Consider the following 14140-nt stretch of genomic DNA (forward strand, 5'->3'; position numbering starts at 1 on the left):
AAAGAGCAGCATCAGTGGCATGGTGGGGATGGAAATAGATCATAACAGGTGGCAAGAAAGTAAGGAAAACTTCCTAGACAATCCTTTTCAGAAATTAAATAGAATGGCAAGAAGAGAGGCTTAGAGGACCACAGGTGAAAGCTGATGTAGGATCAAAGTGAGGCTCTTTGTTCAGAAGAAGCATAACCTTGGCTGTCATTTAAAAATAAATAATCAGCAATTTTACAGTACCGTAGCTGCCCATTTGCTTGTCCTCTCCCAAGAGGCTGCAGGCGCCATGGGGTAGGGAGTATATCTTGTTCACTGTTTTTTCTGACCTATCACCTATCACAGTGACTGGAATACAGTAAGCCACTCAATAGATATTTCTTGAAAAAATAAACTATTAATAAAATATATGATAAAAATTGGAGGCAGGAGAGGCTTAGTTTTTCTCTGAAAAATTCCTTGCAAACAGGAACAGGATTTTCTCTAGGCACAGCATGGTAGGCCCTGAAGACCTGCTGCTGCTGGATGGCCAGGCCTGGCATGTGGGCTGAGCCATTCCTTCTCCACCTGCAGTAGTCCCTCAGTCACCTGGTCACTGCAGGCTGGTCTTGTTGCTACTTGGTGAAGTCAGGCGATTAAGAGTTCTGGGATCTCATCTGAGGTCTGTTGAGGAATTGCTGCTACCTATTCTATTTTTAAATTCGAAAAATAATATGATCCTACAATCTAATTCTTTCATATAATTACTGAAACCAAATCAAAGCTCCAAGGAGATTATTTACTGCAAAGCAATGATGCTCCAGGGTGCCTTCAGGCAAACTTCAACACAGCAATCTATTCACCCTACAGTATTTGGGGAACAGTAGGCTCTCTCCTTCCCCCTTTTAAAAGCAAACAATTTCACTATCCATCAATCCCATAACAGAGGCCAGCAAAACATAAGCAGCTACTTGCAGCACATTCCCTTAAAAGGTTCTACACAGATGTTGATTTTCCTGAAAAAACAAACCAAACAAATCTCAGCCTGGATATTGACTGGCTGTTTGACTTGGCAGGTCTTCACTCTCTGCTCAAAAGAAAGGACTGACTCCTACCGGTTCCAGGTTTCTTCTTTCTCTGTAAGTCTGGCTGTAATTTAGTGAGTCCTAATGATTAAAAAAAAAAAAATTCTATCATTTTCAAGAATTGCTGCCTTAGTCTCAGGAGGCTAGTTTTCCTATGAAGATCTGAGCTTGTGAATTTATATTTATGGCTAGAATATTAATCACCTGTTGGACAGGTGATTAATATACCAGATACAAGATTCCAGAGCAGCTATGTATACATGAATAAATATAATGATAATGCTAATAGTAGTTAACATTTATTGAGTGCTTATAGTGTGCCTGACTTCGGGCTAAGGGCTTTATCACAATATTTCATTTAATTTTGTAAGAACCCTATGAGATAAATGTCATTATCATCCCCATTTTTCAGTTGGTGAATTTGAGGCTTTTAGAGATTAAGCTGCCCAAGGTCCCAGAGACAGTAAAATGAAGGAGGTAGAATTTGAAAACCTAGCAACTTGACACTAGTGCTCAACCATTTCACCTCTTTTATAAAGGTCCACATCAGTGTTTCTTGGTTTCATATTTAAATACCAGAAAGGACTTTTAGTTACCACTTCTTAGAAGTTCAGGTGAACAGGGTTGGAAGAGGAGGAGATGGGAACACTTAACTAAAATGAGGTTGAAAGGTAACCTCTGAATTTCAGCTGATGTGTTTTTCCCTGTTTCAATTACCAGGAATAATCAGGAGAGGGTTGTAAAATGTGTTTTGAAGTGCTCCTATGTGAAAATCACCTGGAGAAACTGTTTCATCAGCAAAAGGAACAAGATGCTGATGCTTCAAGTGAAGGACTTAAGTTCAGATTTTAGAGCCCCAGTTGCACTCTCACCATTTCTCATCGCCCCTTTCTTTTGGGGCACATGTCATGTGGGCTGTCTGAGTAAGGGTTATGTCACCCACAACAGAGGACTGCACAGTCTGATACTCCTGCCTTATTCGGATAGAATGTTTTCTTTTCTTTCTTTCTCTCTCTCTCTCTTTTTTTTTTTTTTTTACTTTATTTTCTTTGATATGGCATCAATTTTAAATCTTACATTTTGGCTATGGGCAACCTGGAAACAGCTGTGCAGACAAGGCAGGGAAGAGGAGAGTCCCTGCAGGTATACGCTTTGTTTCATGGCTGAATTGCTACCAAAACAGTCCTGGACACAGTGCCCTCAAATTATTTTTCTCTGAAACTGATTTTTCCAGTTAGTTCTGTACATTAGTTACAGAGTCCTATATTATTTTCCCCGTAGGGCTTTCCTGCTCATGATTCCTAAACAAGCTGATAAAAACTCCATTTTCTCCACAGAAGTATTTAGGTTGTTGAGGCTTTCTCTTACCATAATTACTTCCTGAAATATGCAGTGGTCAATTTTTCCTGAATATTTTTACATTAAATTGGGCACCCAAAACTTGGCCCTAGATATTTTCAGGTGGTAAAGCAGACTCCTGGCTCGAAAGAGCTGATTGGTTTCTATTACTTGCTTTCTGTATTGGCTTCTTGTGAATTCGATTTTAAAAAATCTCTCTCCCATTTAAAAATGTGGAACTCCATGTGAAAGCCACGATTTCCTATGTCCTGAAGAATACAGCAATATTTACTAAAAGAAATCACTATTTCACTCCTCAACTAAGAACTTCAGGAATTGGGGCAGGTAAGGAGAAAGGTCTTGGCAATGTCAGTTTGATGAGAAATGAATTAATTCGATTATTTTCATGGTGTGGATCAATAGCAGTCGGCCTCCACAGAGGCCCCTGGCCTGAAGGCAGCTGGATAATCAATAGGCTCACACAGAGGCGGCTCTCCTCCCCAGCAGCCTCTCTCATCTTTTCTGGGCGGGCTCTTCACGCCTGTGTAATTCTAATTTATGTCAACTAGAAATCAAAGAAATTCCAAGAGGCTTTGGTCATAGGACATTAGGGTGGACCTTTCACAATCTATTTATGTCTGTTCCTTAAGTAACGTGGCCCTCACAGCCCTCCAGGTGCCTCTACTGGCCAAGGAGAAAAAACCTCCCAGCAGAAGGGTAGCCATCTGCTCCGGGCCATGGCAGAGGCGTGGGGTTAGGTAAACCGAGGCACACTTTCTCTTTCCCATCTATAACTATGCAGGGACATAAGAACCAAGCATTTTAAGCAAAATGCTTTGCCAAGAGTGGCTCCCTCAATAACGCTCTTTAATGATACCCCAGACGCTGGCATTTTCAAATCAAATGAACAGTGTATAAAATTAGTTCTGCATGAAGTTAAAAAAAAATAGAAAGTGAAAGGGAGCTTTTAAAAGCTCCAGCATTTCTCCATCCAACTGCTTTTCACAAGGGTTTGGCATTTGAGAATTGCTACGTTTATGATGTTATTCACTGCTCATAATTCAGGCCTGCATCTCCAAACTTCTGTACTAACACACACTGCAGAGGTTTCCACCAAGACACTTTTATCACCTAGGCCTCGCAAACAGCCAGCCTGCCTCCGGTGAGGGCTGTTTTTTCCACCAGTGCCAGGCCACGGTGCCTCCTCCCTTCTCATCAACCTTGTCACCCCAAACATTTTTCATTAACCTTGAACACTGCATTTCCATTTGCCCTACAGCTTTATCATGATTTTTTTTGGTCCTTTTTAGTTTTGTTCTCCATCCAAACTGCCTTATAAGAAAAAGAAAATATAATACAATTATAAGAAACAGATCTATAGAGAATCTAGAATTCACTGAAGTCACAAAAATAATTTCTACGACCAAAGCCGCTGTTTATAATTGCGGAAAACAGAGGGAACATACTGCTCTTATTAGAGTGTCCCGTTGATTACACAAGTATTTTTAAGTAAATCACCAGATAAATGTGAGTTAAGTTGATAGGTGATTTCGGGTCAACTCTAATTCCCAAGGTCAAGTAAGCCTTTGAACAGTCTTTAAGAATATAAGCTCACCCCAATTCATCAAAGCCGTCTCACACAGCGTTTTCTTCTCTTGGTTCTTACAATGCACTAAAGTTTAGGAGATTAAGTGGCGTCAGCTTCAAAACCCTCTAACATGCTTATCCATCCAGGAATCAGAAAAGCTACTCAAACAGGGGCTTCTTAATGCACTTCCTGACTTTACAACTGCATGGGGAATGCTGCATTGTTGCACAACTGGAGGACTCCTCCCCAGGAATCACCAATGTTGCAGCCAAACATATTTACTGCAGTTTAGCTTAGCCCTTGTTTGACAATCCAAGTACATGTTGCTTTCATCTGCAACGAGTATGTTTAACTTTTCCCATTTGTTCTCTGCTAACCTAACCAAGAGAGACGGCGGGTGGGGGTCGTGGGGGGAAACACTGTTTTCCTACAACAAATACAATGCATTTTGTTATTCTTGCAATTCCTCAAAAGGTGAAATGAGGAAAAAAGCATCAGTTTGGTAAAGTATAGCCTCCAAATTAAATATAAGTGGCCCTCAGTAAAACTGACTGTGAAAGAACATGCAACTAGAACGTTCTTTCTCAGAACCACAGGATCACGGAATGCCAGCACAAGGACACACAGACTTCACAAACCACATCTCTCTCCAGTGCAGGGATCCTACTGACACCATTCCTGACCAAGGGGTTTGTTGAGTAGATGCTGAGGTTCCCTGCCTCCTCCATTGGCTCCACTGGTGTGCAGAAACAAGAGGAGAACTCTAATGGGTTTTCTTGGTGGTTAGCAGATTTGGTTAAGGTAGGGAGAAAAGTGACAGGGCCAAATTAATTTTGTTCTTTAATGCTTTGCTGGCACAGATGATCACAGACTGCCAGGAGATGGTGTATCTTCTTCTCCGTTCCCTAATCATAGTTTTTATGTTTCCTGTTTCTATTCTTATTTTTCACTGTTATTTTGTTACTTTCTGTTTCCCTAAGTACTTGAACAGTCTTATCTTCAACTCACCCTTTTCTCCCACTGCAAATCTTTCTGCATCCCTGTGCTGGAGTAAGATGGTTAATAAATTCATACCAAATACTAAGTGTCCTACGGAGGCATTAGTTTTTCCATTGCAAAGTGTGTAGAAAGTGTAATTACTGACATCTTTGTATAAAAAATAGTCTTAATTTTAAATTTAGGTGAGGAAAAAGCACAAAGGCAAAGCATTCTCTAGTCTGAATTTATTTTTTTCCTTTCTTTTTAATTGTCTTTCAAAATGGGATAGTAGGCAATATAATTTTTTTTTTTCTCATTGGGAAATTCCAGTATCACAACACAGGTTAATATAATGATATCGATGATAAGACTAATCAGTAACAGAGCATTTTATATACAATAGACATTATTCTAAGTGCTTTACGTATGTTAACTCATTCACATGCTCACAATTCTACAAGATAGGTACTAGTATCATCCTCATTTTGCAAACGAGGGAACAGGCATTGAGAGGTTAGTAACTGCCCGCGGTGACACAACTAGTAAGTGCAAAGCCCAGATCTGAACCTGAACTCTGGCTCTCCGCAGACCATACCCTTGCTACTAATTTCTTTTCTTTGTTACTCATATCTTCCTTTGAATCTTGATGGTAACTTAAAATCTGGAGATGGATGGCATGATACAAAATCTGAAAACGGAATAGCTACTTTAGATTTCCATCCAACTAAACCAACAAGCAGGCTTTTCTGTGCAAGGCTTTACTTGTGCTTTGTGTGTGGTTTGGAACTGTCTTCCATCCTCACAGAGCCTCTCGTGTTTGGCTCTGAGCTGCTTTAAGTCTGAGGAAGCCAGACAGCAAGGCTGGGTCCAGCATCTCCCTGGGCTGCGCTGCAGCAGGCTCTGACCAGACGGCGTCGTGCTGGAGCCAATGGGTTCTCAGAGTGGCTCTCTGGTTAGAGAAAGGATTCAGAGGCAGCCCAGGAAAAGGGCTAAAACCCTCAGGGATACAGCTAATCTGAACACTGTCTCTATTTAATTTTGGACTAATTTGCATTTGGGTAGAAAATAACCCATTTCTTAACTAAAAATCAGCAAAATGCTGGTCAGCAAATATGTCTGGAATAATATTCTCCTGTAGTAACTGTAACATACAACTTCTACAGTGTATCTCCGAAGATGGAGCTGATCTTAACCATCTAAAGATTACAGGTTAGAAATATGGCAATTTCTGAGAATGGCTGTGGACACATATGTATGAATGTGTACATTTTGGTAGCTTTAGTTAGCATTCATGTGGCAGTTCCTTCTGCTGGAAGCTGAGGAGTTCTGCCGTCATTGATTCCTGTTTCTAGAGCACTCTGCCTGTGGTGGACCCTTTAACTTGTCTTAAAAGAAGTCATTTTAAAGTGGCAGGGTTAGCAGCGGCATTAGGTTGGTTAGTAGAAAGATTTGTGGGAGATTCGCAAGCCCCGGATCTCAGTGCTGTTGCTTAGTTACAAAGTAAGTCGCTTCTGGGCTGGGCTGAGAATATATAATAACATTTCTCTAAACATAACTAGCTGGCAAAGGTCTCGTATAAGTTGGGATTCTAAAGTGTTTGGAGAAAAGAATTAGCCAATTAACAAAAAATCACAAAGGACACAAGGGCTTTGGGCCATACTTCATTTGCCCCCACATTTGCTACATTTAGAAGATGCATGCCCTTTGAATGGCGTGTCTATTTAGTTTCACATTATTTTGCTAGATTTGTTTCTAATCACCATTTACAGAAGTAGCACACATGTGTAAATTAGTACAAGATGGCGGCACTTTCTGAGCAAGTATCTGAACTGGACCTTTTCTAAGGGAAGCAGTCCCCGTGGCCACAGACTGCCCCCTGGGTTGTGCCAGCAGCACTGGATACAGACTCCAAAGACCCGGCATGAAGTCTTGCCAGAGTATCCCTGGGCCACTGACTGGTCTTTCTGAGCCTCCATTTTCTCCCCTTCACAATGCAAATAACTATTTCTTAGACTTGTTATAGGAAAAACATGGAATAAACAAAGAAGAAAACACCTGTGGAGTGCCTGGTGTCCAGCATAGGTTTTTTTGTTTGTTTGGGACACAGTCTTGCTCCGTCATCCAGGCTGAGGTGGTGCGGCACAATCACGGCTCACTGCAAACTCGGCCTCTTGAGCTCAGGTGATCCTCCCACCTTAGCTTCCCGAGTAGCTGGGACTACAGGTGTGTGCCATTATGCCTGGCTATTTTTTTTTTGTTGGGGGAGAGGGGGATAGAGACAGGATTTTCCCATGTTGTCCAGGCTGGTCTCAAATTCCTGGGCTCAAGTGATCCTTCTGCCTTGGCCTCCCAATGTGCTGGGATTACAGGTGTCAGTATAGATTTTTATTATCTGTTTTCTCAGTCTTCAAAGGGTCCCACATTAAATGCTACACCATTTCCTAAACTCATGCTCACATCCCTGGCTGGTTCTACAGGCCTTCCACCAGGACCTCTGGAACCACTTCTTATCATGTGCTGGGAGTGGCATCTGATGTATGGGGAGATGCAAATTCCCACATACCCCCTTACTGGCCCTTTGTTGGTCCTGAATGGCCAGAATACATAGATGTTCAGTACCAAAATTACACACTTGTGAAAAACCAATTTGGCACTGTTCTTTCCACCTTTACTGTTGCTGGAAACTTGAAACCCAGAATACAATTTTACGGTTAGACCCTGCAAATTGCAGTTTGTCATGTAATCTTTTACATTTTGGTCCATGGACTTATGAATAGGATGCCAAACTCTAGTTGACTATGTATATGATTACTTTTTCTTTCTACTTAAGCACAAAATTCATTATTAAGTGGGAAAATACAAAGATAATCTCAGATTAGTTTACAAAAGCAGGCAAACAATGCATAGCTATAATTGTATATATATATAAAATGTATATATAATATATAATACACGGGAGTGGAGATAGAGAAGGAGAGAGGATATGACATCAAGCTATTAACTATACTGATATGTAGAAAGCAAACAACTTGATAGTCAACTCTTACTTTATCACATCTCATCAGCCCCAAATATCTCAGAGACTTGCTGCTCTGTGCAATCAGGGTGGCTCCTTGGTCTGTGATTTCTTTACACCATCCAACATCCACAGTCTCTATTGTCATGCTGTATCGCCCAATGGCTATCAGTGCTGCAAGAAGGGACGCAGAGAAAGCATTAATGTTAGCAGTGTAAGGGAGCTCTATCTTATTATGACTATTCATCTCATTTCCTCACTAAATTTGTTCCTGAAATTTTGTGTGTAAATGAATGTTTTATAAACTAAATTAAATTTGAAATGCTTTAGGAAAGCTTCCCTATGACAAAACCATTTGCAAAGTGAATAATCATTCCATAATTTCCCTTTCATTGGACACAACCTTTTATCAGTTTTATTCATTACAAGGTTACCTGTACTTTCAAACATTCAGCTCTGCAGAAGGAATAAATTAAAATGTATTACAGATACAACATTTAAAAAAACCCAAGTACTAACTTAATTTTACCCAAGATAACTTTAATTTTTTTTTAAAGAAGAACCCACGTAAACACCATTTTGAGGAGTGTTATACTGCAAGTGAATGTCTTTACCAATTGGCATAATTTTTTCCATCTGTTCATGACCTGTAAAATGTAAAAGTATAAAATATTTTTCACATTAGCGCTTCTTGGGACTGTTAGGAATTAAGAGTACATCATACATACTGCTGATTTTAATTGGTGCCATGCTAGAGTGCAGTAAAGGGAATGCATTTGTTATGGTGAACTTCCTCATCCTATCAGAAGTCTTCCTTCTATTAACATACAAAATGAAGCCTGTCGTCTGTAAACTATGAGAGTATCTGTAGTCTTCTTGGCTGTTTAGCATTGTACCACCACTAAAGTGCAGACACTTATCCCATAATCTATGATGTGCACTACTAATCACTGCAAAGTCCCATAACCCATCACCCCATCACAGCGACCAAGTGGTGAATGTGGCTCTTTTCTACCGACTTTGATAAATGTGCCCATCTTTATATTTAAGGAGCAGAAAAACAAATTTCAATACCCCAGCACCAGTTTATGGTGCACTGGTTTGTGAATCAAAACCCTGAAAACAGTGCCACAAATATCAAAAAGAAAAGAGAAATGGTTTTCTGATAATTTCCTCATTCTAAGATAGCATAAGTTGATTTCTGTGACAATAAAGGTGAATGATAGTTCCCAAAATGTGTTGACTAGATGGATAATTTAGAGTTAAGTACTCATGTTAACAAATGTTTACTCCTACAGCTCACAGAAGAGAATATTTGGCAAAATCTTTCTTTGCTAATTACCTCAGTATTTTTTTTTTTTTACTAGAAAACCCATGTCCGTACATTCCAGTAGGAAAGCACTCCCAAGTAGCCAGATATTTAATGTTTATAAAAACAACAATCATGATCCCAGTGTTTTCCAGTGAAAATACAATAGAGAGACAATTTTTTTTAAAAAAGTTCTTTATGTACCAGTTTGTTAATGTTTTCATCTTTGTGCATGCTGTTTTGATATTTAAAGTTTTCCAAAGGGTTTGGGGGATTTGCCAACTACTAAAAGTTTGCAGAAATGGTATGAATACTATTTTTGTATAGAAGGAGCAACATCCCAGGTTAATTTTGGTGTCTCTGACCTAAGAAAATTGTTCTCTCTGGTATCATCATGACTTTCATTGGTTATGATATCCTGAAGATCTGCTAAGAAAAATGAAGTAGGGGATACATAAAATAAATCCCTTTTAATACAAAGTGCTCAAACTATGATTTCCAAAGATGACAAAGCACCACTTGCAGGATGGCCTGAGGTTGGTAGATTTTGTGCAGTTGTTTCATTAAGGTCTGAGGCTAGAACACGAAAGCCCAGTGCTATCCAGAAAAGCCCTGGACTATCACAGCCTGCTTTATAAGCAGATAAAGAGTCAATAGCTATTGATTCTGGGTGGTAAAATCACTGATGTTTGAAGGCTTTTCTTTTGACTTAGTACTATTTACTGAAGTTAGAATGAAACTTTTTTATTTCTTAACTCATTCATTTATTTAATAAGCACCTCGTGAGCTCTAGAGCATTTTTGCCAACATCTACTGACTACATGCTACGTGCCAGGCCCTTGGCTAAGAATTTCAGGTGTATTGTCAGATTTATTACTAACTGCAACCCTATTAAGTCTTATTGTTATTTCCACTTTAATAATCAGGAAATGGAGTCACAGAGAGATTGAATAACTTTCCTAGTGTCACAAGATAGTAAGTGGGGGAGTGGATTTTAAGTTGGGAGCCAGCTCCCAGCAGAATCATGGGGCAAGGCACCTGGTAGTTCTGATAGGCCATGCCACCAGTGGTGGAACTGCAGTGTGACATACTGGGCCTCTGTTGGCTACTGGGAATATAAGATTCATGGAGCTCAGAGGCCAGTTGAGTGGAGGTTGGGGGGTGGGTGCGAGGTGGGGTAGAAATAAGGAACAGCCTAGTAAACAGTCACAATCCAAGGCTTACCCCCCATCTGTTCCCTTTCCCAACTCCTTAGCTTTCAGATCTCAGGTCAAAGGTCAACTTCTCAGAACTGATCACCCTAGCATTTATTGCTATTGGGAATGTTATTATTTGTTTACTTCTTTGTGGCCCACTCCCTCATTAGAACAACAGCTCCTATTCACTGCTGTCAATGCCCAGCACCTAGCACATGCCTCGTACAGAGAAGGTTCTTAAACATATCCATTGAATACAGCAACAACTGTAATAGAGGCATGCTAAGGGGGTGTAAGAGCCCCCTCACGCTTCAGGGAAATGTGGATACATCAGAAGCCCTCACAGAACAGCTGAGTTAGGTCTTGAAGGATGAGTAATGGCTTTCCAGATAAACAAATGAGCAAGGATAGGTATGCTGGGCAAAGGAAACAGCATGTGTGAAAGTAGAGATGAGAAAGGACAAGTGAGCTGCAGGTATTCTACGTGGCTGAAGTAAAAACAGTACAAGAAAGTGGGAAGACTCATTTCAGAGAGATTTATTCAGTGATTAATGGCACTGGGGTAGGTATAAGAGACACAGAGTAACAAAACCAAGCAGAGTCCTTGATGTCATGAAGTTTATAGTCTAGCAGAAGAGACAGATGTGAAACAAATAAACATGAAAGTAAACATAACTCTAAATTGTGACAAGTGCTCTGAAGGAAATGGACTGACCACTGTAGGACAGAACAACATTTAGCTGGGGGCTTCAGGGAGGGTCTCTCTGATGAAGTTACTCTTAATTCTTCCAACAGCTCTGCAGAACAATAACCATTTCAGAGGTAAGAAAACAGAGGTTCAACAGCTCACCAAGGCCCAAAAATCTAATAAAGTGGCAGAACCAGGGTACAAATTGAGGTTATTTGGCTCCAAGGCCAGTGCTTATTCTGTTGCAACAGCAGCACCTAGGGTGGGAGTAGAGCCCTGCATATGGTCAGAACGGATTTCTCTTTGCCACTCAGGTAGCCAAGTATGTACCCTATGTCCAAGAGGCCTGAGGGAATCTTCTGATTCCAAAATATACAGCACGTAATTTGCCTCTCTTTGACTATATCATGTCCTTGGACAGTTTTTCATTGTTGTTTCATAAGCTAGTTATAAAACCTGTAGTGTGGTCTAGTCTCAAGTTCGGTTCTAGGCTTACTACCTAGTAGATGTTTGACATCGGGATCACATTTAACTTTTCTGAGTCTCAGCGTCCTTACCTGGACAATGGGGAGGTTGATTATTTGTCCTGTCTACTTCACGAGGTTGGTCTGTGGCTCAAGTGAGATGACAGATGTAAGGGACTTTGCACTACATAAATGTCATGATTTATTTGATATTTCCCCAATCCATCCTACAGTTGTGTAGTTGCTATAAAATGAAAAGACTTGAAAGAATTTCAAAAAATAAAAAACTCTGGGCAAATGATAGCATTATATAAATACTTAGTCATTATGTCACTGCTAGAGTCTTGAACTGCCTACTCTCTATCAGTGATCATAAACTTCTAATCTGTACCTGGGCTGATAGGGCTGTAAATGTAATGTATCATTACTACCTTCATTAGAGGCTGTTGACACATTACAATGGTATTTATTGAACCTTGAAAAGGGATAAATTATGCAAGACTAATTCCTAACTCCAATGCAATTTTAATATACTTTTTAATGTGCTAAGTGCAACTAATGAAGAAAGTTAAATTTTAAAAAAGGTACACAAATTAAAAGCTGTAGTTCAGTAACTTGTGTGTTGATGAAGGATATACATTAACCCCCTAATAGTCATTCCCATAGACATACAAATGACAGAGTGATTAAAAGACTTAAGCACACATGCACTTAATTTTGACCAAGAAATTCCATTTCTAGGAATCTACTCTGACAATATACCTCTAATAGTGCAAAATTACTTCAATATATACAAGTTTATTTATTGGAGCACTGATTGTAATTGCAAAATAATGGTAACAGCCTAAATATCCATACATAGGAGAGTGCTCGGATAACTATGCTATAACCACACAACTGAATAATACTATGCCACTCTAAAAATATGAATAAGCAAAATCCCTAGGAATTAATTTGGAATGATTTTCAAATCATTAAGTAAAACAAAAGCAGAGGCCAAAAGAGTTTATATGATGTGCTACCACCCTTCGTAAAAAGCACAAGGGAATATAATAAAATACATATTAATCTGCTCATCTGTGCACAAGTAACAGGAGAAGCATAAACCAGAAACCACAAAATACTGTGTAACTATAAAGGTTGGTAAAAAATAAAGAAGCAGGCACAAGATGTGGGGGTGGGGTTGTGAGGAAGAAGAGAGAGAAGAAAAGATACTTCTTGTAATAGCTCTTTTTATATAGCTTTGACTCTCTGAACCATAGTAATGCCTTACACACTTCCCAAAATAAAAAAAAAATGTGTAAGAATCTGAAGAGGAATACAAACAGTAACAAATGAACCCAAATAAACAGCATAACCCAGATGAATAATATAACTATGCCAAAGGGGATAGGAATTAAAAATGAATTTAAGTCACTTTGGAAACATGATGTTGACTGTATAAGAGGAAAACCAAAAAGAACTGTAAGCAAACAAATACTGTACTATAGCAAGTAAATTTGTCACAGGAGTATGAGTTAGGAATTCAGTAACTACTCTGTGCAATCTAGGATTGTAAATAATGACAGCTAGTGTTTTCACTGTTAGTGAAACAAGTTACAAATAAGAAAATAGGAGAGGCACACACATACACAGATACATAGATAGCTACAGAAGTGAGTAATAAGTATTGTGTATGTGTATTCCTGGTTTAGTATACATACATCTATTTCCTAGCTCTTTCTGCTGGGAGGAACTGAGGGCAACGGCACCCTAGCAGCACTCAGATCTTGGTTTCTAAATATCATTCTCCAGTGAAAGGAATCAGAGCTTCGTAGAGAAATGGCTGATTCCAGGACTGGAGCAGGGAAAGTACAAGATGAGTCTGGAACATCTAGTGATATCAGAAAAAGAAAAGCTTTTAAAACAATGGGGAGCATTTCAAAAGGACACAGGATCCAATCAGAAGAAGCTGCCAGTGACCAAAGCTGGAAAAATCTGAGCATCAAAATAAATAATGATAGTATGGATTATAGTTCATAAAGTAAGTATCCACAAGTCCATACTGATACAAATAATCAGATAAATATAAACATATTAACACTATATATACTCCCTGATCACTTCTACAATATTCTTGCCAAGATGAATAACGTCAATGTACTTAGAAGAAAACATCACACAAATCCAAAGTGAAAAACATTCTACAAATTATTTCACTAGTCCTCATCAAAAGGGTCAAGGTAATGAAATACAAAAAAAAAAAAGGAACAAGGAACTGTTACAAATTGGAGGAAACTAGGGTGACATGACAACTAAACACAATGTGGGGTCCTGAGTTGGATCCTAGAACAGACAAATCAGGGAAAACTAGTTAAATTTAAATAAGACTTGTAGTTCACTTAATTTAATTGTTTCAGTGTTAATTTCCTGGTTTTGATAAGCGTATTGTGGTTGTAGAGGTTGTTAAAGTTAGAGGTAGCTGGGTGAAGAGCATACGTGAACTCTACTATTTTTGTAACTTTTCTGTAA

At 39.2% G+C, this 14140-nt stretch overlaps 1 protein-coding gene across 1 annotated transcript in view; it reads right to left on the bottom strand.

The window, feature by feature from the left end:
• The window catches only part of FBXL17 (F-box and leucine rich repeat protein 17), a 525355-nt gene that overhangs the window by 14004 nt on the left and 497211 nt on the right, over positions 1-14140 (bottom strand). Inside the window, exon 8 of the mRNA XM_024928895.4 lies at positions 8004-8146. Within this exon, the coding sequence (XP_024784663.2) occupies positions 8004-8146 (143 nt within the window). The remainder of the gene's footprint in view (positions 1-8003; positions 8147-14140) is intronic.

This window comes from Pan paniscus, chromosome 4 (genome assembly GCF_029289425.2).
Source record: "Pan paniscus chromosome 4, NHGRI_mPanPan1-v2.0_pri, whole genome shotgun sequence".
Classification (NCBI taxonomy): Eukaryota; Metazoa; Chordata; class Mammalia; order Primates; family Hominidae; genus Pan; species Pan paniscus.